This window comes from Hoplias malabaricus, chromosome 10, assembly GCF_029633855.1.
Source record: "Hoplias malabaricus isolate fHopMal1 chromosome 10, fHopMal1.hap1, whole genome shotgun sequence".
NCBI classification, from domain to species: Eukaryota; Metazoa; Chordata; class Actinopteri; order Characiformes; family Erythrinidae; genus Hoplias; species Hoplias malabaricus.
The window spans coordinates 33,103,369-33,126,096 of NC_089809.1; the positions used below are offsets into that span (position 1 = coordinate 33,103,369).

Below are 22,728 nucleotides of genomic sequence, written 5' to 3' on the forward strand. Positions count from 1 at the left end.
TAGTGAGTGTGTGTGTGTGTGTGTGTCAGGTTTCACTTATTAAGTTCTGGGAAACAAAATAGATTTAAACTCTCATGTTGTAAAGACTTGTTTTCCTCGTACCGTAACACAGGGATCTAACAGGGGGTTTAAATGAATGTAATTCAGTGTAATACCCCACATGCAGTGAATAAAGCGTGTGTGTTGAGCTCTTTCTGGGAGCAAAGTGTCTGTAGCCTGATTTCCACTGGGGAACCTTTTACCCCCAAAAGCTGCAGTTGTTTAGGACAATAGGACAAAGCTGATGCCGTTGATTTGCTGAGATTCAGGTTAGGGTTGAGCTAGCTGTAGAGCAGAAATGGCTACATACATGTCCGCGCGCGTGCTGTTGTGTAATCCACACACATACTCGCGAGCCCCTTTAGGCCCCCAGCTGTCCAACGTCACACCACTTTTCCACAAGGACAAAAAGGAAAAGTTGGTTGAACGACAGAAAGGAAAAAAAAAACTTGCCTACCCCTCCCCTGCCCCGGAGGAGGAGGAGGGTGTGTGTGTGTGTGTGTGTGTGTGTGTGTAGTGAGCCAGCCAGAGGAGAGGCAGAGTGACAGAGGAAGGCGACAGAGGGAGAGAGAGGGAGAGAGAGAGAGAGAGAGTGGTTGAACACTTTTTCATTTCGTCTTTGAATCCAGAGCAACAAGTAGCAACACAGTTAACCCGCGCTCGGATCAGCTCGAGCAGCTTTGTGGAGTATAGCCCGAGAAAGAAGGAGAAGTTAAGAAAGGAAAACAGTGAGAAACGAGAGAGAGGGGGAGAATGTGGTCTGGGTCCGCGTGCAGGTAAGCTCCGAGTGTTTAACCCTTTGTTGCTCTGTCTTTCCGCCTCCAGTTCACTGTAAACTCCATCCACATGTTGCTTTTCCAAAGTCAGTTCACTTTGCACTGCACCAGCTTGAACCACGTGTTTCTTTCCCCACTTTATGGATGGCTTTAGTGGCATGCTGTTTCATCTCTGTGTTAAAAGCCTGGTATTTGTGGCAAAAAAAATGCCATTTATCTTCTTGCAAGTGCAATTTTTTCTCCCTTTTTCAACTCTTCCAAGAACTACCGCATGGAAAAGCATGGAAAACATGTGCTGAGGATGGAGGGGAGGGATGCTGGGCTGGTGAGGGGGTGACAGTGCCCTTTTGCCCTCCAGATACCCCCCATGTGGAGCTTATTGTGCCCCTGTCCAGGGCTGTTTTCGTTGGGGTTTCCTTGGAGGCGCACAGTAATTATGGTTTTGTGCAACGTTGCATTGCGGCTGCACACAAAATGCACTGCGCTGCTTTTGAGGAAAGGACGAAGCCACAGATGTAGTGGACACACAGAGAGTCGATCACAACTTACAAAAACATGAAAAACCTCACTGTCTGTAAGGATTAGCTCATGGTTTGGTGGGAAAATGAGCAGTGGATGTTGGGGGAATCTGGGGATTCCGTTCACTGAGCTGAGTTTACATACAATTCAGTGGTTGACTGAATTCTAAAGAGATCAGCAGCTCTGTTCAAGGCTGTGTTTCCTTACACCCGAGTCTCATTATTTCTAAAGACCTTTAAAGTCTTTGTGGAACGGTAGCAGGTGTGTTACAGCAAGAAATCAGTGCAGGTGAACTACAGCAGTGGGAGTATTTGGGAAGAATCAGCAGGTGTGTGATGGTGTGTGTGTGTGATTGTTGATGTGTCTGAAATTGTTCTCTGTGTTGCTGTATTAAATGTAGGTTTGTTTACTGGTTATGTATGCGTTAGTGTGTAAAGTGGTGTGTGTTGGTGTGCATTGGTGTATACTTTGTGTGTGTGTGTTTGTTGTTGTATATATTGGTGTGTGCATGTTATGCTCATTTGTGTATATTGCTGTTAATACGTGTGTATGTTGGTGTGTGTGTGTTTCTGTTTATGTAAATGTGTACTTTTGGTTAGATGCATTGGTGTGTGCATGTTGTTAATGTAAGTGTGTGTGCTTCTGTGTGTACTACGATGTGCACTGGTGTGTGTATGTTGTTCTTCATTAAATAATGTGTGCTTGTGAGTATAGTGGTATGTGCATTGGTGTGTTTATGTCTTTGTGTATACTCATGTGCACTGGGGTGTGTATGTTGTTTTTCAGGAAAGTGTGTTTGTTGATGTGCACTGGTGTGTGAATGTTGTTCATGAAAGTGTGCATGTGTGACCTGCTTTGAAAGAAAAGCTGAAAGAAAAATTAATAAACGTATTTACACAAACTGCACTTCTGAATGCTGTGAAGGTGTTGTGTAGTTTATTTGTATCATGTTCAGTTTCTCAGTCCAGCGGTTCACAAGAACTGGTGCTTTGTTGTATTACACATTGATTAGAGTCAGACATATACTTGTGTTTGCTTTTGGCACTATGTTTGGCACTGTGTTGGGTTCCTTGTTGACAACACAGCCATCAGTAACCAGTATAGCCCTGCCTCAGCATTATTAGTGGGAAGCTTGGCAAAGCATTAGTTAGTTATCAGTTAGATGATCAGTTAGCTGCAGCATTACCACGGGTTAGGGTTCTTCTTCAAGCATATTATTAAATATAAACATTGTATTTCTACGTTTTCAACCACTGAGAGTGTAAAATGTAAAAGCTGTGCTAACAGTAAACATTCACTGGTTTGTGGTACAGGTTTTTTTTTTATTAAAATTGCAACAGTCTTACTAATGACAGATCAGGGGCTTCACAAAACTGGAACTGGAAAACACTTGATGAAAGCAGTGGTCATCCCTCTGTTATTCTCAAACCTCAATCATCCAAACCTGACCGAGATTATCACGTCTTCTAAAGGCCTGGGTCAGCTTTGTTATGTTTGTGTTGGAGATGAAACTTGTTGGACAGTAGATCTCGAGGCTCAAGGTTTCTGACCATTACTCTCTTCCAAATCAAGCAAAGACATCTGGATTCCAAGCAGATACATTTTTCAGCTATTTATATTTGAGTGCTCATTTATTACCAGTGCACATAGAGGTCCACATTAGGAAAATTAATCGCAATCTCTAAACCTTATTTTTGACCTTTTGAGTGACTGAGGAAATTTCCCAGAAAGGTTGTACGCAGTACGTAGGAGTGTAATGTCTGTGTAAAGTCTGTTTAAAGAAATTATATCAGACTTGCCCAAATATGCACAATTTTCCCCTTTACCTCAAATTCACTGCAACAACCAAAACAATCTGAAATTTCCTTCTTGAGTTGTTTTACGTAAATTGTGTACGTGGGTGATACCCTACCAGTTAACCTCATACAGACTGTATGCTTCAGTCCTCACACACACTTCAAACCTGGTCAAGTTACTAAGCAGCTTGGCTATTTGGCTATTAGACTTGGGTATGTGGATTTTGAAACTGTTTGAATTTTGTTCTCTGCTTCTCGAGATTATTTATCAGCCTGACGCAATTTAAGGGGAAAGTTGTGATTTAGGCATGAGGCTAATTGTTGGAGGTAAGCCTCCATATTTCGCTAACTACATAATCTCCAGTGATTTTGTTTATAAAGCCAAAGAAGAAAACATCAGATATGAAACATCTTGACAAATTGTTACTGTGATCTGGATGTACCATGTAGACACTGATTAAATTAGACAGTGGGGCTTCAGTCACTGTGTCTAAAACATAGCAGAGCAATTAGGTCATGACAGGAGCTATGAATTCAGGTCACAGAGTGTATTTAAAAAGGGGAAAAGTCCGTATCTGTGTGTAATTTAATGATCATGCCCATATATATATCTCAATTTCTCTTCTGTCTACAGGTTTTGTTTGTTATGGAGTGCAGTGTTGACCACTGTGTGTGTCACTGGGGAGGACAAGGCTGAAAAAACAGTAAGTAATGATGATTATGATGATCATTTTTGGTGTGGGAAAGGCATGGTTGTTTAAACGTATAGACAGCTCAATCATTTGAATAAGGGGAGTGAAATAATTTTTTTTTTCATGTTATTGAAAAGCACATAGTCAAGATCAGAATCCACAGAATCATTTTCAGTTATTGTCGTATAAAAGCAACAAGGGTGAGGTGTTACGCCTGTAAATCAGTGCGGATGTGAGATTTTTGAACACACCCCTTGTTCATACATATGACAGTGTTAGTTGTGTATTGTGACTTGTTTGCCTCAGTCATCCAATACCAGAATTAGAAGAGAGCACACCAGTACTCGCTGATGGCACTCCCTCTCTCCCATCACTTTTTATGACGTTAGTCAGCACAGGCATCTGATAGTTAACATTTCATAATTGACTGGCTAGTATTGTCCTTCAGTTGTGTTGAGCTATCCAGTGAAAACGCATTAGCAGCACATTTAAAAGTAATGATAGCTTGCCTCACATACAATAGAACTGTGATGAAAAACTTGCAGAAATATCTGTGATAAAAAAAATTACTTTAAGTGTTTGAAATTGTTTGTGTGAATGTGTTTTTGTTACTTATTATTATTATTATTATTGTTATTATTATTATTATTATTATTATTATTATTATTTACTGGGAGAAATACTGTTACATTCTTGATTTTTAAGATCCACTTATTTTTTTCTAGCAGGGCAGTTACAGCTTCTCTCTTGAGGTCTGTAAGCACAGTAAAAACATTCTTTTCCTAGGCGGTATCAAGAAAGAGCCAAAACAAAAACCACTAAAAAAAAGAGTTTATAGAATGAGTGAATAAATGTGAGGGAACTGGTCATCCATCATTTTTTTACTGCCACAGGGTTTTAAAGGCGACTTTCAAATTTGAATCAAAAAACACTTTATTAAATTCAGAGAATATTTCCTCACCATTTGCTGACCTCCACTCTGTCTGCGTGCTCGAAACCTAATCTAATGTGTTCACGATGCCCCAGCGTCTGTAAAGGTAAACAGGACCTCAGTGTCTCAGTCCGGTATGTTCGGCTCTCTCTCTGCTCAAGGCAGAAAATCAGCATTTTGGAGAATTTGAGACCATGAAGTGAACTTCTAAAAGCATGAACTGAGACGAGGATATTGCTCTTTCTATTGCTCCATTTTATTTGCTGTGTGTGGAACTGACTCTAAATTTGGGCGAGTGCTAAATGCATGAAAGTAATCACAAACCTAAAGTGCTACTAAACTGAATTACTCGAGTAACAAATGAGTTTCTGTGGTAATTCAAACAGTGAATAAAAACTTACAGACAAGTTAAACCTCAGCCACGTACAAACAACAGTCATTTTTCCCCCTCAAACATACCGTTCCACCTTAAATGATGCAGAGCTTCTGAATGTAAACAAAACAGAGAACAGTGTTTCTTCACCATTGTAGATGTTCCCTTCAAGTCAGAGGGGTTAGAATAGTAATTTATTTAAAGGCTGCTTATACAAAGTCATCATAACGCAGGCTTAAGCTTTGAATAACATTTTATAAAATAATACATGAAAATGTATGAGCTGTTTTCTAAGGTTAATGATGTGCATTTGGTAATAACATTATTATGAATGATCATTGCCAGGTTAAGGAATTTATAAAGCAGAGGCCTACTTTTCTCCATAAAAAACCCTACTTGATTAAAAGTAGAAATACCCCTGGGCAAAACATTACATTGGGGAAAGCTCCTGAGTTTAGTTCAAAAGCAGAATATTGCTTGTTTTTAAGTATCTAATGATGGAATAAGGACTGTGTTTTTACGAGTATTTTTTTGTTATTGTAATTTTTCTGCATAGTTTTACTTTAAGGTTAAATATATAGAACAAATAATTGCTGTTATTTTAATGGGAACAACTGGACTACACCTCAACACTAAGGTTGCTGTGGCCATTTATGATCCGATCAGCAACCAGCTCTCCTTAACATCTACGGTTTGTCATTGAGCCCAGTCCATGAGTACCCAAACCAGCCACTGTATCACTAGCTCTACATCAGGGGTCATCAGGTAAGGACCTCCTCTCATTGGTGTTTTGCTGAATTAAGCCCACAGTACCTCCATAAGGCTCAACAGTGAAGTCTGGCATCCCATACCCACCCCCCTTCAAGTCAGCTTTACAGTCCCAACTCACCCTTTACCATCAACAACCGTAAATCCACACTGGCCTCCCTGGTGACTAAGGCTGTACCTAGCCCCATTGGCACCGTTAATGCTTGCTCAGTGCCACCAGTTCCATGTGAACTTTACATGCTACGTCACCAACAATCCTAATAGCACCTCTACAGTGCATTTCCCCAAGTAATCTGTGCTCTCCTTATCCACTAAAAATGGAGGAACTCTGGAGGAATGGAGCCTCAGAAAAGCCTGAGTATAACATACTGAGTGTGAAGAGTTGGATAGACGAGCATAAAGCCTTCATGTTCTCTACAGTGAAAAAACAAAGAGAAAAGTAAATGAGTGAAATATATATATATATATATATATATATATATATATATATATACTGACAGAGAAATAACAAAAGAAAAAGATGAGAGATGGATAAAGAGGAAAGAGTGAGAGATGTGTGTGTTAGTGTATTTTCCCCAATCCAGTCGAGCATGTGCATGCGTGTTTATTTGTACAGACAGGCTGAAATGGTGTGTGTGTGTGTGTGTGCATGTGTGTGCCTCTTCCATGTCATCCATTATGACTCAGCCATTTCCTCACATTAATTATAGCCGTGTTCTCAGATGCTATTACACACACGCACACGCACACACATGCACACACATGCCAACTGCCTCATACCATCCCAGGGTCTCTCACTGTTTGTGTCTCAGGTTCTCTCTCTCTCTCTCTCTCTCTCTCTCTCTCTCTCTTTCTCTCTTTCTCTCTCTTTCTCTCTCTCATTTTCTGTACAACACATCCACACAAACAAATACTGGCTCAATGGTGTGTGACCCTGGCTGAGATTTGGACAGATCAGAGGTGACCTTTGACCATTCTGCTTTGGAGAGTTTTCTCCTGAATGGAAACTTTTGTTCAGCAGAACCTCTCTTTCCTGCCCCAGCACTGCACATCACCCAGAAATCACTGTTATAAAATTAAACATAATTTTTGTACAACCCAGGATCATTGGGTATAAGAAAGGAACACACCCTGGACAGGGTGCCAGTGCATCACAAGGCATCACATTCTTACTGTGTCACACATTCATTTACACCTATGTAAAAAAGAAACTTTATTCAAAATAAATAGCCATAGTATGTTAACATTGAACGGGCCCTGGACATTAAATGAGCATAGGCCATTCGTCTTTTGTAACTGTTTCATCCTGATTAGGGTCACAGTTGGTCCATGTGCTACAAGGGATTATTGGGCACAACGCAGGAACACACCCTGGAAAGAGTGCCAGTTCATCACAAGGCACCACACACTCACCCAGTCACACACACAAACACCTGTGAATAATTTCACACAGCAAAACCCAAGGGCCCCAGAGAAGTAACCTGAACCCTGTCATACCACTGTGCCATCCTGATTCAACATTATTTAGAAATACATTTCTTTACATTAACTTACATTTAACATTAATGGTGGTGTCACAGTCACACAGCTCCAGGGACCTGGAGGTTGTGGGTTCGATTCCCGCTCCGGGTGACTGTCTGTGAGGTGTTTAGTGTGTTCTCCCTGTGTCCGTGTGGGTTTCCTTCGGGTTCCCCCTGTTTCTTCCCACAGTCCAAAAACACACATTGGTAGGTGGATTGGCGACTCAAAAGTGTCCGTAGGAGTGAGTGAATGTGTGAGTGTGTGTTGCCCTGTGAAGGATTGGCGCCCCCTCCAGGGTGTATTCCTGCCTTGCACCCGATGATTCCAAGTAGGCTCTGGACCCACCGCGACCCTGAACTGGATAAGCGGTTACAGATAATGAATGAATGAATGAATGAATATTAATATATTTAAAAATGAACAATACTAATAATATACAAACATATTTTTTGGTGCTGCAGGTAGTGTCGCTGTCACACAGCTCCAGGGTCCTAGGGTTGTGGGTTCGAGCCCAGCTCCAGGTGACTGTCTGTGAGGAGTTTTCTGTGTTCTCCCCAGGTACTCCAGTTTCCTCCCAAGGTCCAAAAACCCACGTTGGTAGGTGGATAGGTGACTCAAGACAGTCACTCTGTAGGTGTGAGTGTGTGAGTGAATACGTGAGTGTGTGCCACCCTGCAAAGGACTGGCGCCCCCTCCAGGTCGTTTTACCGCCTTGCACCCAGTGATCCTGGTTAGGCCCTGGACCCACCGCGACCCTGAATTGGATAAGCGGCTACAGACAATGAATGAATGAATTAATATTTTTTGTAAAATTCAGTCTTTATTTTTAGCCTTGACTGCAAACAGGAAACAATCAAAATTGCTCGGACAGAGAAAAACAACACAAAATGGAGCTACCGAAGGAACACTGAATGCCCCCTGCTGCCAAGTTCAGTCATCGCAATCATTCTTCAGGATTGTATACAGCACCTTTAAATATTTACTGTAATAATAACTTCTAAATTACACAAGTGAGTGATCAGTTCTCTGTGGTGTTTGGGCCAGGGGGTTGTTTAAACATGCCCACTCTTAGGTGGTACATTTTTTCTTGTCTGCCTTTCATTATTGTGCCACTGAGCTTGGAATTGCTTGGATGTATTTTCTATTTGAACCTTAAAAACATGTTCGCATCTGTCTGGAAAGTGTTGTACAAATGAATGTATTGAAAACATCACCCTTGTATATGTATTAAATATATTGCTGCATAGTTATAAACTGTAGCCTCTCAGGCAATGGTTTATCAGTTTAAATCTACCCCATTCATTGGTTTCTGACCACAGGATTAGTGTTGGCCAGATATTATTTGGGTGGTGGACCACTGATACTGACAATGATGTGGAATGGTGATATGTGGTTATAGTATGAATATATCAGTCTCTGTGGTGTGACTGGGATTTCTACATGTTGTTCAGTATGAGAAGTTGAGAATGGTCCTCCACCCAACAATACTGAGCCAAGAGCAGCTCTGTGGTCAGAATAGTAAAGATATTCTGTATTTCTTTGCCAAAGTCACTTAATCCAAATCATAAAGTGCTTTTTAGTTGTCTGATGAGTTGGATGAGAATAGTTTAGTTTACTACCCAGTGATTTCAAAATGGGACACTGGACACAAACTGTTTCTCAACACATACTGCAGAGTGGAGCGAGGAGAGACTGTATTTAAATGAAAGGTTCTAATTTGGTCTTCTGTATCTCTGTCCCAGGTGTCCAGTCGACGCTCTCGACAGGTGGAGGAGGAGGGGCTTGAAGGTGTGTGGGGTCCATGGAGTGAGTGGGCAGAATGCTCTCAAAGCTGTGGAGTGGGAGTATCAGAAAGGCGGAGACGATGCATGCCACCACCCCAACCCTCGAGGCAGCATTGGAGTGGGCCGGCCTTCCTGCCATCAGGTGCCTCAAGACACACCCCTGTGATCTCTGCAGTTAGACCATATTACCCCTCCCTTTATCCTGGAAATGAGCCCCCTCTTTACGGCAGCAGTGGAGCTGAGAGACCACCGTTTTATTCACCTTCACTTTCAGCCAACCAGAGTCCTGGATTACCCCTGTATCGGGACACAGGTGAAGGCGCAAGTCCAGAACAGCCTAATCACGTGCCTCCTTTCTACCGGCCAGAGTTTACTCCGTCCAGTCAACAGCCAGTTTCAATTTACCGTTCGCCTTCTTTTCCTGCCTCCTCTTCTTCCTCTTCTTCATCATCTCCTCCATATGGATCATCAGCAAGGACTTCCAGACGGCCGCCCCATCAAGGGCAAGCAAGAGGTGGAGGGGGTGGTAGTAGGAGGTCTGTCTCCCCAAATAGGGATCCATCATCTGCGAGAAGGTCAGTTTGACTGATTGAAATATTAGTTCTGTGTCAGAGATAACCAGTAACCTGTTTATTTGTTCATACCGACCATATGTATATAAAGACCATAATATATTACAATTCATTTGCCAGTGATCAGAACAAAATATTAAATACTGACAAGTATATTTTCAAGTATATTCTGACATTCAATGAAATGTAGTTTGTGGAATAATGTATAATTTTTGCAGTTTTAATATATATCTTATTGACTAATATCTTTTGTATAATTTCTTTACTCCTTGCCATTTTCTGTTTCACTCAGGCCCAGTTCCTCTATCCGTCCAGGGCAGTTTGGTTATGGCAGGGTCCCAGAAACGCTCCCCCTTCTTCGGCCAAACCGCCAGTCGCGCCATGCTCGTCACCACAATAACATGACCATGGAGCCCCTGGAGCTCAAAGGTCAAAACACTTCAACTGAGGCTGAATTGGAGAGTGATGCAGGAAAGAGGAGTATGGACGCAAGCAATGGAGAAACAGTGAAAGAGGAAAAAGAAAGGGGAGAGGACCAGAGAGATCCACAAAAAGACTTAGCTAGACCAGAGAAAACAAAGACAAGAGTGAGATCCATCACCCGTCGTGCCCCACCTCCATTCTCCTCACCGCTCCATCGTCCACACAATCCTCAGGACCTGCCTATTTTTAGCCAGCACACACACGACCCCAATGTCTGGAACGAGGCTGGTCCAGGCTGGACACCCCCTTCTCTCCCCCTGCAGAATTACAAGTGCTCTGGACAGGACAGAGAGATCCGCAGGTGCACAGTACAGGTAAGACGTCTGAATATCCTTCATTTTACTTCTGAAGCTGGAGTCTGGATTAGTTACTGATCTAAATTTTCATGTGATTTATTTTGCTTATCTTATTTACACACTGTATGCTTTTTCTTAGTGTATATACTTTTTCTCAACTATAAGGCACACCCCATTGTTAATTGTTCACTCATGATGTAGCAGCCACACATGAGCCTAAGGTCACCATGCTCAGTACAACTTGAGGGCTACAGGGGTCAAAGCCCCCAATCATTGAGTTGTGGAGCAATGCAGCTGCATTCTCTGCAGTGACAGAGCACCATCCATTACCTTTGGAATGTGTTGTAATGATGTCTGTGAACTAGAACTAATCCTCCAACATGAACCTGACTTTACTATTACTGTTTTTGCTGATTGTAAACAAATAATTACAGAAATGTTTAAGATTTCCGAAAATAGTAGAACTATTTCTACTGGAAATATAATGGAAGAGTTATACAAGTCCATATTAATGCACTTAAGTTCAGAGGGAATGTACATACATTCATATATAAGTGTATATTCTTATATATAGTATATACAGTATGGGTATATGCATACACAGGATACTATATTACAGTACATATTTCTCATTTAAACAGAGCCTCTAATCTTGTAGGCGCACTTTGCTATTCATACTTTTTCTCTGCATAAACCTTTAGCTTTTCTTTAGCAGATTAACTGAAATATCTGCATAACTCTGTGTAACCGCAAGGCTGAAAGACTAGATTAAAGGTCATCTAATCTACATAATTTAAGTGTGGCTGTAGGTTACATTTCAGAAAACCAGGACAAAAATCATATAACTAATCAATTGAAGATTGAGAGCAGTTGATTAAATCAGTGAAATCAATAGTGTTATGTGTCAAGTGTGTGCTACATTGGAAAAAAAAATCCAGCGCTACTTCTAATAGATAAGATTGGAGGATTGAATCAAACAGAACAAATATCTAATTAGTATTAAACTGTAATTAGTAACAAGAAACTTGTTAAACGGACTTGTTAAAGCTGGTCTTTCTCATTCACACACCATCTCTCTCTCTCTCTCTCTCTCTCTCTCTCTCTCTCTTTCTCTCTCTCTGTATGTGTGTGTGTGTGTTTGTGTGCGTGCATGTATCAGTGTAAAAGTTACAGCCTCTTTTGCTCTTCCATTTGTGATGTTCAGCAGATGGTCTTATGCAGACATACTGTTCATTCTCATCATGTTTCTGAGGAGCCTAAATGTAGTTTTGCCTTAGTACTCTTACTGGCATAGAGTGATATATTTGCCTTCTGCATAGAAGGCAGCTGTATTACCCATTACACATTATTCATTCTTCAATGGTAGGAAGATAATGAACTCCTTTTCTTTCTCTGCAACTGTTTTTCTGGTTGTGAACTGAGTTTTCTGTGATGTTCTGAGTGTATATTATAGTGTACATATCTTATGTCTAGGAGATTTGAAGCTGGTCATGATGTATCACATCATTTCAGCTCTTGAATACAGCTACTTAGCAGGGAAAGTGGAAGGCAGTATAGTTGTATCAGATGTCTCATGAGCACTGGGTTCCAAGTAGGTTTTATTTTTCCATTATAATGAGAGTGATTTACACAGAAGAATAAAGAGCTGATCCTAGATCAGTCAGTAACTGGGCCAGGACACATGACTTTGAGTTTGTGAAGTCCAGCACACTGTTACTGACTGTGGTAGTGAAGACTTGAGTTAGACTGAATAAGAGAGAGCTTGGTGAAGCTGTGACCTGGTGAAATATTGGATAAGTAGATTAAAAGCTATTGAGATTTCTCGCATGCCTGAATCTGCTTGGCTACATTTTTTTGTACTCTGAAAAGTGTGAAATAGTTTCGTTCGCTATAACAACATTCGGTTCTTTCCCTAAACCTCTCCAAAGTCATCTGCTTTCTCAAATGCGCTGTGGTTTGGAGGAGAGCACCACCTATTCTGGAAAACAGTCTGGGTGGATTGCAGTTGAAGGTCTGAAAAATAACACAAGTGCATTCCACCCACGGTCCTTGGCCTAATTATCATATTATTATTATTATAATTATTGTCTACTTGTCTACACCTACAACTTTGTTAGGAACTTCTACATTCTGTTACCACTCGGTGGCCACTTTAAGGAGTCTGCTTGCCTTATGGCTCCATTCTGCTGGTGTGCAAAAACAGACAAACCCATCTGTTGCCAATTTGTCATCCACCCTCTAGCCCATATATTATTAATCAGTTCCTGACCACAGGAACGTTGTTGACTACATATCATTTTGATGGTTGACCGTTCTCATTAGCACTGACACTGACATTGTATTTTGTGTGATGTTGGTAAAATGATGCTGCGGGAGTGTCACTGTTAGGTTGAGAATGGACCACCACACAAAAACCCAAGCAAGAATATTTATTTGTGTAGAAACTGACCACTGATGTAAGGTTAGATGGGCCACGGTATGTATCATGTTATGAGTTACTAACATATGGGCTTTCTCAAGTCAAGTAAAATGACAGGTCTTCCTGAATATTTGGAGAAACTTTGCTCTATCCGAAGGTTTGTTTTGCTATGGAGATTTTAGAGGGAAAATTGTGGTCTGACTGCCAGCTCCTCTCCTTCAAAGTCATTACAGCAGAGCAGAAGGTGCTGCTCCTGTCGGTTTTCCTTCCAAAGCTGCATGCTCCAATTCCACTTGGACTCTCTACTGCTCCCTGGCCTCATGCTCCCTTCCTCTGCCGCTTGTATAAATGCAGCAGTGCAATCGGAGACATCAATATAAAGGTAGTGATTTAAGTGCAATAATGATGGAAAGTTATTCATTGTAATCAGTGATGGTAATATTTAACCAGGGGCAGATGATATTATCTGCTTGTATAAGAACAGGAACTGAATATATATGAACAACAAGTGTTTATAAAACTGTAAAAAATACATTCAAATATATCGAGACAATGGGGCTCCTAACATCCACGCAAGCCTTAATCAATCATTAAAACTCTACTCATCATGTACAAAGCACTTAAAGGTTTTTGTGTTTGGGAGAGGGAGTATAATTGAGATTCATACCCGTATCAGATCTGAACAAATCCACAGGGATTTTTGTACTGCCTTCCAATGTGAGGAGATAACTCAACACTGTGGCTCTGAAAGTTTAAATGGTATTAAGAAAAGGAAAGAGACAAAAAAGGAGGAAGTCTCGGCGTGATTGAATGTACTTGAGATTATTTGGATTGTCGTCCTCCTTGACTGAACTTTAGAGGTGTGGGAAATCATGTTATTTCTAGTTGTTGAGACTTATGTGGAATTTTCTTTTAAATATATATTTTCCTGATTATTTTCCTGACATTGAAAATCAACATAAATAAAAATTTGAAACTGGAAATTCACTCAATGAATTCAAGTCAAAGTCAAAGAATTTATTGTCATTTGCACAGTAAGGAAAACATGTACAATGAAATTCTTTCTTTGCTCCTCACCAAGAATGCCAAATAGACAAAGACAATGAAGTAAAATGAAGCAAGAAATAATAACTAAATAACTAGTATAAAGTGCAATAGTTCAATTGTTCATATATACATAAGTGAACATGTGCTACAGTACAGTGACAGTAACGTAAACATGTAGATAGTAAAGTGCACATATGCATCGATCACAAGCAGCAATAACTTGAAACAATAATTTTGTATGACAGCAATGAAGCATGGCATCTGATGTTTACATTGCTTCACTTTCACATTTTTTTCTTGAAAAGTTTACGAATATTATTTTTATTCCATGTTCTACTCTGGTGACTTCTGTATTTTGTTTTGCCACATATATGCACTGTATAAATATGTATATTTTTAAATAGAATATTAAATGGCCTGTAAAAAATCAAAGCAAATCATTGTAGTTTGATTTTAGTTGAAATTAATTGAATTGAATGAGTGAATGTGTTTTCTAATGATGAGTCAGATGTCTGCAGTCAGAGATGAACATGACTGGTCTTGGGACCACTTTGAAGTCTCTGACTGCGGCAGTGTGGGCGGTAACACTAGTTTACTCTAAGCTGGATTATCTTCACACATTTATGATACGCGTCTTAGACTGGCGTCATGCTGCTGGAACCAAGCAGCATTCATGCTTCATAGATACTGGCAGACACACACAAACACACACAGGGAATGGCACTGAGGCAGAGGGAGAGAAATGAAGAAGCCTTCTTCTTCAAGGCTGTAGGTCTCTTTCTGAGATTGTGATTCCGAGCCAGGTACTTCAGTGTGTGTGTGTGTGTGTGTGCTGTCAGCCTCTCTCACATCACTCTGTGGCTCTACCACATTCTCCCTCTTTTTAATATGACTGTAATTGCTTTCCCAGTGCACTGCTGTGAAACACTCTCATGGAGATAGAGACTCAGAGACCAGACCTGATTTTATACTCACTGATCCAAGAATGAGGTTAAACATGAGGTTATACACAGCAGTAAGCATGCATGTGTGTGTGTGTGTGTGCCTGTATGTGTGTTTTGGCTGTAAAGGGAGTGTGTGTGTGTGTGTGTGTTTGTCTATAAGTGCCATTGCTTTTTAGAGTGTAAGTGGTGGTGAAGTGACTAGAAAGCGTTGGTGCACACACACAAACACACACACACACACACACACACACACACACACACACAAACCTGAAAGTTGTTTTCCAAAGCACTTGAAACACTTAAAGGCAGGAGCCACTCCCGTATCTTGGCAACATTGCTGTGTGTGTGTTTGGTATCACTGACGCTATTAACAGTCCTGTGGCAGCTGATTCACCTCGTTACCCAACATATGACCCGATTTCACTTCTCCTCTGTGTGAGTGTCATGGAAGGGATAGTTCGTGTCATGATAAACAATTTTTTTAAATTCTAAATGGTCCTGATATTTTATATCAAACATTATATTAGGGATTCTTAACTCGGGGGACGTAATGTGGACTCTTCAAAGAATTATGGCACTGCAGGGTGAAAGTTTCTGCAGTAGCTGTGTGGACTGATTTACTATTGATTTTCCTTAGTTTTTTGCTGCATCATTATAAATTTGACTGAATGATGCTTTTTATGTGAATGATGGTTTTCCTTACTTCTTTTATTGTGATTTTTTTATTTTGCAGCCCCAATAAAACAAATGTATTATTATCAATTGTAGACCAGTGTAACAATACACACTGTAACACACAACAGTCCCTGCTACTGAAGAACTGGAACAGTGCATTTTGGCTGTTTTTATAGCCACCATACTGAGTGAATTATAGGATTGCAAACTTTTTTTTTACCCCAATAAATTGTAGCACTGTGAAAAATGTTGAGAACCTCTTCATGACATGTCTTAAAGAGACACCCCTGTATACTTATAATTAATGAAGTTTAAAAATGCACTCATTGTGGACACAAAAATGTTTTGCTCTGGAGCTGCTACACATGAGCTCACCATGTACACAGTACCTTCAGAAACAGTTGAAATGTGACTTTTCATCCAAATCTAATCATCCAATGTTAGTACTTGACCTCACTCAAGCTCTTGTGGCTGAATGCCATCAAATCCTCAGTGTTTCAGACTCTAATCTAAAGGCTTTCTAGAACAAAGGTAGCAGTTATAGCCACAAAGCAGAAAAGTTCTATGGAATGCACAGGATTAGCAGGTGTCCTCAATCTTTTGGGCATAAGGTTCAAAACAAGTTATTTAAATAGATTTACATAATATTCAATTAACTATTTACTTTTAGCATTAATTATATTTTGTTTAATATTTTAGGTTCTTTGTGAATGTCTAAAAGTAAATAAAAGATAAAAGATAAACTCTATTTGATCAAGGTGTCTGTAACACAAGACATGCATTAATCCAATGGCATTCTCAGTGTTACATTCTTTTCTCAATCATTAACGAATCATTTGCAGCTTCATTTGTTGTTCAGCTTTCGTGTGTGTGACTGCAGGAGAGGAAAAGGGATATTGGGGTTGGGGGAGGTGACGCCGTTAAGTTGTAGTGTAATGAAAGAGGGCACTGTTTTGGCCATGGACACACACACCCACACCCACACCCACACAGCCTGATAATTTCAGACTCAGGGATCAGAAAGGGGAAATACAGAGAAAGAGCTCCATGGAGACAAAAGAAAACCAGAAACAAGGAAGGAAAGAATAGAAAGAAAAGGAGATGTGAGGAATGTATGGGTGAAAGACAGAGAGGGAAAAAAAACAATGATAACAAAGCAGAAGAAGTCAGCTGAGAAGAATGACAAAGAGCAAGAGAATTTGCAGGCTTTAGAAGCAGACTCATAGAAACAGCGTTTGGCCTTCAGTTACTCTCTATTTAACTCTCTCTCTCCCTCTCGCTCTGTCCTTCTCTCTCTGTCTGACGCTCTTTCTCTCCCTCCCTCTCTCCACACTCTCTGAATAAACATTTGCATTGCACCAAGGAAACCCAAAGCTGTCTCCACTCACTCTTCAGGAATGAAACATAGACACTAATGTAATGATTGATGTAAAGTCCACTTCTTAGAATCAGCAGGAGCTACAGAAAACATCAGATCTTTCACCTAGAAATTCCCTCTCATTGCTGTCCAATTAAAAACATGGATCTCAATTTCTGTTGATTTTTAGTTTACTACATTATTTGAATACAGCAGCTGTCTTTCAATTTGTGAAAAATGTCATTATGCATAGACCAATAGAAATGCTCCAAATTCATTCATTCATTATCTGTAAGCGCTTATCCAGTTGAGGGTCGCGGTGGGTCCAGAGCCTACCTGGAACCATTGGGCACAAATGGGAATACACTCTGGAGGGGGCGCCAGTCCTGCACAGGGCAACACACACACTCACACGTTCACTCACACACTCACACCTACGGACACTTTTGAGTCACCAATCCACCTACCAATGTGTGTTTTTGGACCGTGAGAGGAAACCGGTGCACCCGGAGGAAACCCACGCAGACACAGGGAAAACACACCAAACTCCTCACAGACAGTCACCCAGAGTGGGACTTGAACCCACAACCTCCAGGTCTCTGGAGCTGTGTGACTGTGACACTACCTGCTGCGACATGCCGCCATGCTCCAAATTACTTGGAATAAAACATTTACAAGCATGCAAGTTTTACAAATTTACAAGTTATATTTTTTACTTCTCATGTACAAACCGGATTCCCAAAAAGTTGGGACACTAAACAAATTGTGAGTAAAAACTGAATGAAATGATGTGGAGGTGCCAACATCTAATATTATATTCAGAATAGAACACAAATAACAGATCAAAAGTTTAAACTGAGAGAATGTATTATTTTAAGGGAAAAATATGTTGTTTCTAAATTTCATGGCGTCAACAAATCCCAAAAAAGTTGGGACAAGGCCATTTTTTACCACTGTGTGGCATCCCCCCTTCTTCTTACAACACTCAACAGACGTCTGGGGACAGAGGAGACCAGTTTCTCAAGTTTAGAAATAGGAATGCTCTCCCATTCATGTCTAATACAGGCCTCTAACTGTTCAATCGTCTTGGGCCTTCTTTGTCGCACCTTCCTCTTTATGATGCGCCAAATGTTCTCTGTAGGTGAAATATCTGGACTGCAGGCTGGCCATTTCAGTACCCGGATCCTTCTCCTACGTAGCCATTATCTTGTTGAAAAATGCGGGGTCTTCCCCGAAAGAGATAACGTCTAGATGGGAGCATATGTTGTTCTAGAACCTGAACATAGTTCTCTGCATCTCATGCCTTTTCAGACATGCAAGCTGCCCATGCCACAAGCACTCATGCAACCCCATACCATCAGTGATGCAGGCTTCTGAATGGAGCATTGATAACAACTTGGGTTATCCTTGTCCTCTCTGGTCCGGATGACATGGCGTCTCAGTGTTCCATAAAGAACTTCAAATTGTGACTCATCTGACCACAGAACAGTCTTCCATTTTGCCACACTCCATTTTAAAAGACCCCTGGCCCAGTGCAAACGTCTGAGCTTGTGGAGCTTGGTAAGAAATGGCTTCCTCTTTGCACTGTAGAGTTTCAGCTGGCAACGGTGGATGACACGGTGGATTGTGTTCACTGACAATGCTTTCTGGAAGTATTCCTGAGCCCATTCTGTTATTTCCTTGACAGTGGCATTCCTGTTTGAGGTGCAGTGACGTTTAAGGGCCCGGAGATCACGAGCATCCAGTAGAGTTTTACGGCTTTGACCCTTACGCACAGCAATTGTTCCAGATTCTCTGAATCGTTTGATGATGTTATGCACGGTTGATGATGATAACTTAAAAGTCTTTGCTATTTTACGCTGGGTAACACCATTCTGGTATTGCTGCACTATCTTTCTGCGCAACAATGGTGGAATTGGTGATCCTCTTACCATCTTGGCTTCAGAGAGACACTGACACTCTGAGAAGTTCTTTTTACACCCAATCATATTGTCAATTGACCTAATTAGTGTTAATTGGTCTTCCAGCTCTTCGTTATATGCTCAATTACCTTTTTCCAGCCACTTATTGCTACTTTTCCCAACTTTTTTGGGATTTGTTGACACTGTGAAATTTTGAATCAACATATTTTTCCTTTAAAATGTTACATTTACTCAGATTAAACTTTTGATCTGTCATCTATGTTCTATTACGAATAAAATATTGACATTTGCCATCTCCACATCATTGCATTCAGTTTTTATTCACAATTTGTTTAGTGTCCCAACTTTTTTGGAATCCGGTTTGTAAAGTTAAATTGCTTAAAAAATTGCAGCCAGCATTCCATTCTATATAACTTTTTGTATCTCTGGATTTCATAACATCATATACTATAGCTATATCCCAAAATTCAGCCTAACACACTCTTAAGAACTACAAGGAAATATCAGTCCCTTAATGTACATAAATACTCTCAGTCAGTGCTGCTCTTCTACTCTTCTATTCTTTTACTTTTCTGGGAGAATGTGATGGCATTCTGCCCCAAGAACTTTAATGAGGTTTGGTCCTGCAGTTTTAACTGGCGATTAAACACAAAGTGAACACATCTGCCCTCAAATGCAGGGCCAAATAATTTTCTAATAGCAAAGTTTCTGAACAATACTACGATTAGAGCTGGACGGTTTTGCCAAAATGTATGTCATGTGCATTCCAGCTCTACGTTTGTTTTTCACTTAATGATTTAAATGAATATTATTCACACATACCCACCTCAAACAGCTCAGGTGCTTAGTTCTTCAGTGGAAATGCCCACTGCTTCCTTTGGTTCTTTTACTCACTGTAATAAGCGATTATTAACAACAGTGTATGGATGAACAATAGACAAATTCAACATTTTATGACTTGCTTCTGTGGTCTGAACACAGCTTATGACTTTTTAAAATAGAATTTATTGATAAGTTTGTGTTCATATTTGGAGAGTTACAGGTAGCCAGATACTTGAGATTTATTGTTTGAATGGGTCAGCAGTTTTGTTGCTGTGCAGTCTTTGGGGTCACTCTTTGGACAGAGAGAGGGATGAGCAAAAAGGAAATGACCAAAATCCCAGTTGGGATCAGACAGCTGTCTGTCACCTGTGTTTCCTCCAAGTTTTGCCTCAAGAGCCTCTTAATATCCTTCAATAACACTCAGGAATCTCCCGATGGCAGATGTCCCTGTAACATTTACATTTGGTGTGTTTGTTTGTTTGATTTGATCATTTTGAAACTTTTAGGGCAGTTTTAGGACATTTTGTGCCCCCGTTTTGTTCACAGAATAAAAAGTTTTCAAAACCTCCTAACACACTCACACCCTGCTGTCTGTATCTTTACTGTACCTGAAACTCTTTGTTGTATTCTCAGTTGTATTCTGTGTTTTATGGTTCACAGATTTATTGCTTTACTTTGCATGTCCTTTTTCTCAACACACACACACACAGGTCAAAGAGTAGTGGTCCTCTCAGTGCTAACTATGTAATATTTATAAACCCTGAAGTATATTTAACCAATTAACTGTGTTTCACAAAGACCTTTGTCACATCTACACTCATGGCTTTAACACACACACACACACAGGATTATTGCAAACAGAGCCCCTTTACACGCACAGCTGGTCACAAATGGAAACACTTATGGGACACACATACACACATACATGTATAGACAGAAATGGATTGTTGATCCTAATGTGGCTACATGGTCTTTTGCCCACACAGACACATACACACATGTAGACAGTCATTATGGTTGTTAATGGTGTTGTGAGGTTCCGTTATGATTGAACAATGTCACCCTTGTATAATAAGAAGCACATGATCTACTGTACGCCAACGTTCATTTTAGTGTGTGTGTGTGTGTGTCTGTCGTCTGACCATGGATTCTTTTTGCAAATCCTGAGAGAAAGTTATGTGTGTATAAATGAATAAAATATGTTGAACCTGAGCAGCTGTTGCAGGATTTAGACAGCTGGAGAGCAGAGTGGAAAGAAAATAACAGAAAGATAGGCAAAGAGAAAACAGGGAGGTGCAGAAAGTGTGTGTGAGAAAGAGAAAAAGAGGAAAGAAAACTGCAAAAAGGGAAACAACAAAAAAGTATTGTTTTCTGCAAATGTAAGGAGAGTCAGAAGGTGAAGTGTGTATGTGTATGTGTTTGTGTGTGTGTGTGTGCGTGTGTGTGTATTTGTGGGTGTGTGTGTGTAGCACAGCTGTTCTATGGTGAGAGTTCACAACAAGTGCAGAGCAATCAAAGTTTTCGCCACATTCACCCTCTGTAGACTTCTAATACAGTGTGTGTCTGTGTGTGTGTGTAAACCACAAAGTGATTTTGGGGAATGTATCAGCCACTGGTAAATTATAATCTCTAATTGAGTTGTGTAGTTATTAATCACTGTTTTTTTCCCTCTAAAGTATCATTTTTCCTGTTTAAAGTAAGTGCATTCATTTATAGAAAAGAGTGGAAAACATGAGCATTATCAGAATTGATCTATTACTTTTAGTAATTCAGAACATTCTCACCATGTCTCATGACTGATGTAGCACATCATCTCCAAGACATGCAGCACTTCCCTTATAGAGCAATACATACCAGCGATTCTGGAACACAGTTTCCTTTGTGTTGTTTTAGATTTGCTTTGAGGATGTGCGTGGTGGTCCTTTTTTAACAGGCACCAAGAAAAAACACCACAAACATCCAACTTACTACTTGGAAAATGTGTTGGTGTTTACCACACCAACAGGTTTGAAACATTAAGTGTAATCAAGTTACTAGACTTCTGGCTAAATAACACTTGTTATATAGAACACTTTACCCTTAAGCATATTGATTGTGCGTAGTGTTTAGCCAGTCAAGTGACAGCAGACTCTACCTTGTCTGATTCTGATTTGTGTGCACCATTTTAATAGAAATGCCTCAAACGTTTTTTGGAATCTTTTTTTTCTTCTTTTTACATAGATTTTCATTGCAAGTTAAGAACTCTTTTCCCTCTCCTGGAAAGCTACTGTTTTGGAGATAAATGAGCTTTATTTATGAGCTTTATTTATGGCGAGTCAATGCAGAGCATCTCCATGTGTGCCCTGTGCCCCAGTAATAGAGACATTGTTGTTATTATGTTGTGGCTTTGATTTGTTGTCATTGTGTAATTTTGTTGTGTAATGTGTTTTTTTTATATATATTTTGGTGTGTTGTTTTGTTTACAAAGACAGTGGTTGTGCGTAGTATTTCCTAATCCACTGTCCACATACTTCTCTCCCTTAATGGTTATCCACACCCCCCTGTCTTGTTTGCTGGTGCTGGTGAGGTCTGGTCTTGTCTTGGGGTAAAACCTTCATGGGATGTTTAACAAAAGGGCATTTTCTACCCTAGCGCCATTTTGTCTTTCCCTTCTTTGAAGCAAAGACCATAATATATATGCATAGACTACACATAGACATGTGTCTGTTTGGGTCTTTGTGTGTGTGTGGTCTGATCTGAAGTTGCTCATAGACTGGATTACATTTTTAAAACTTTAAAAAGAAAATCAACATTCAAATATATAAATAAAATATTTATAAAATGTAACATGTAAGATTCTTGGAAACAGCACCATTTAAACATTAGAACGGAGGCTTTCTTTAAAAAATTTAGTTTGTTATTTGTGTGTGGTGGGGGGACATGGTAGGGGTTGTGGAGGTGTTGGTGTGTGTGTGTTTGAGTGTTTGACAAGGTCACCCACTGTCTCTCTTAC

At 40.2% G+C, this 22,728-nt stretch overlaps 1 protein-coding gene across 1 annotated transcript in view; it reads left to right on the plus strand.

Moving 5' to 3' along the window:
• The first annotated feature begins 592 nt into the window (after window positions 1–592).
• The window catches only part of adamtsl4 (ADAMTS-like 4), a 43,379-nt gene continuing 21,243 nt past the window's right edge, over window positions 593–22,728 (plus strand). Inside the window, exons 1-4 of the mRNA XM_066683486.1 lie at window positions 593–815; window positions 3,765–3,834; window positions 9,158–9,774; window positions 10,064–10,568. Coding sequence (XP_066539583.1) covers window positions 793–815; window positions 3,765–3,834; window positions 9,158–9,774; window positions 10,064–10,568 — 1,215 coding nt within the window. The 5' untranslated portion in view covers window positions 593–792. The remainder of the gene's footprint in view (window positions 816–3,764; window positions 3,835–9,157; window positions 9,775–10,063; window positions 10,569–22,728) is intronic.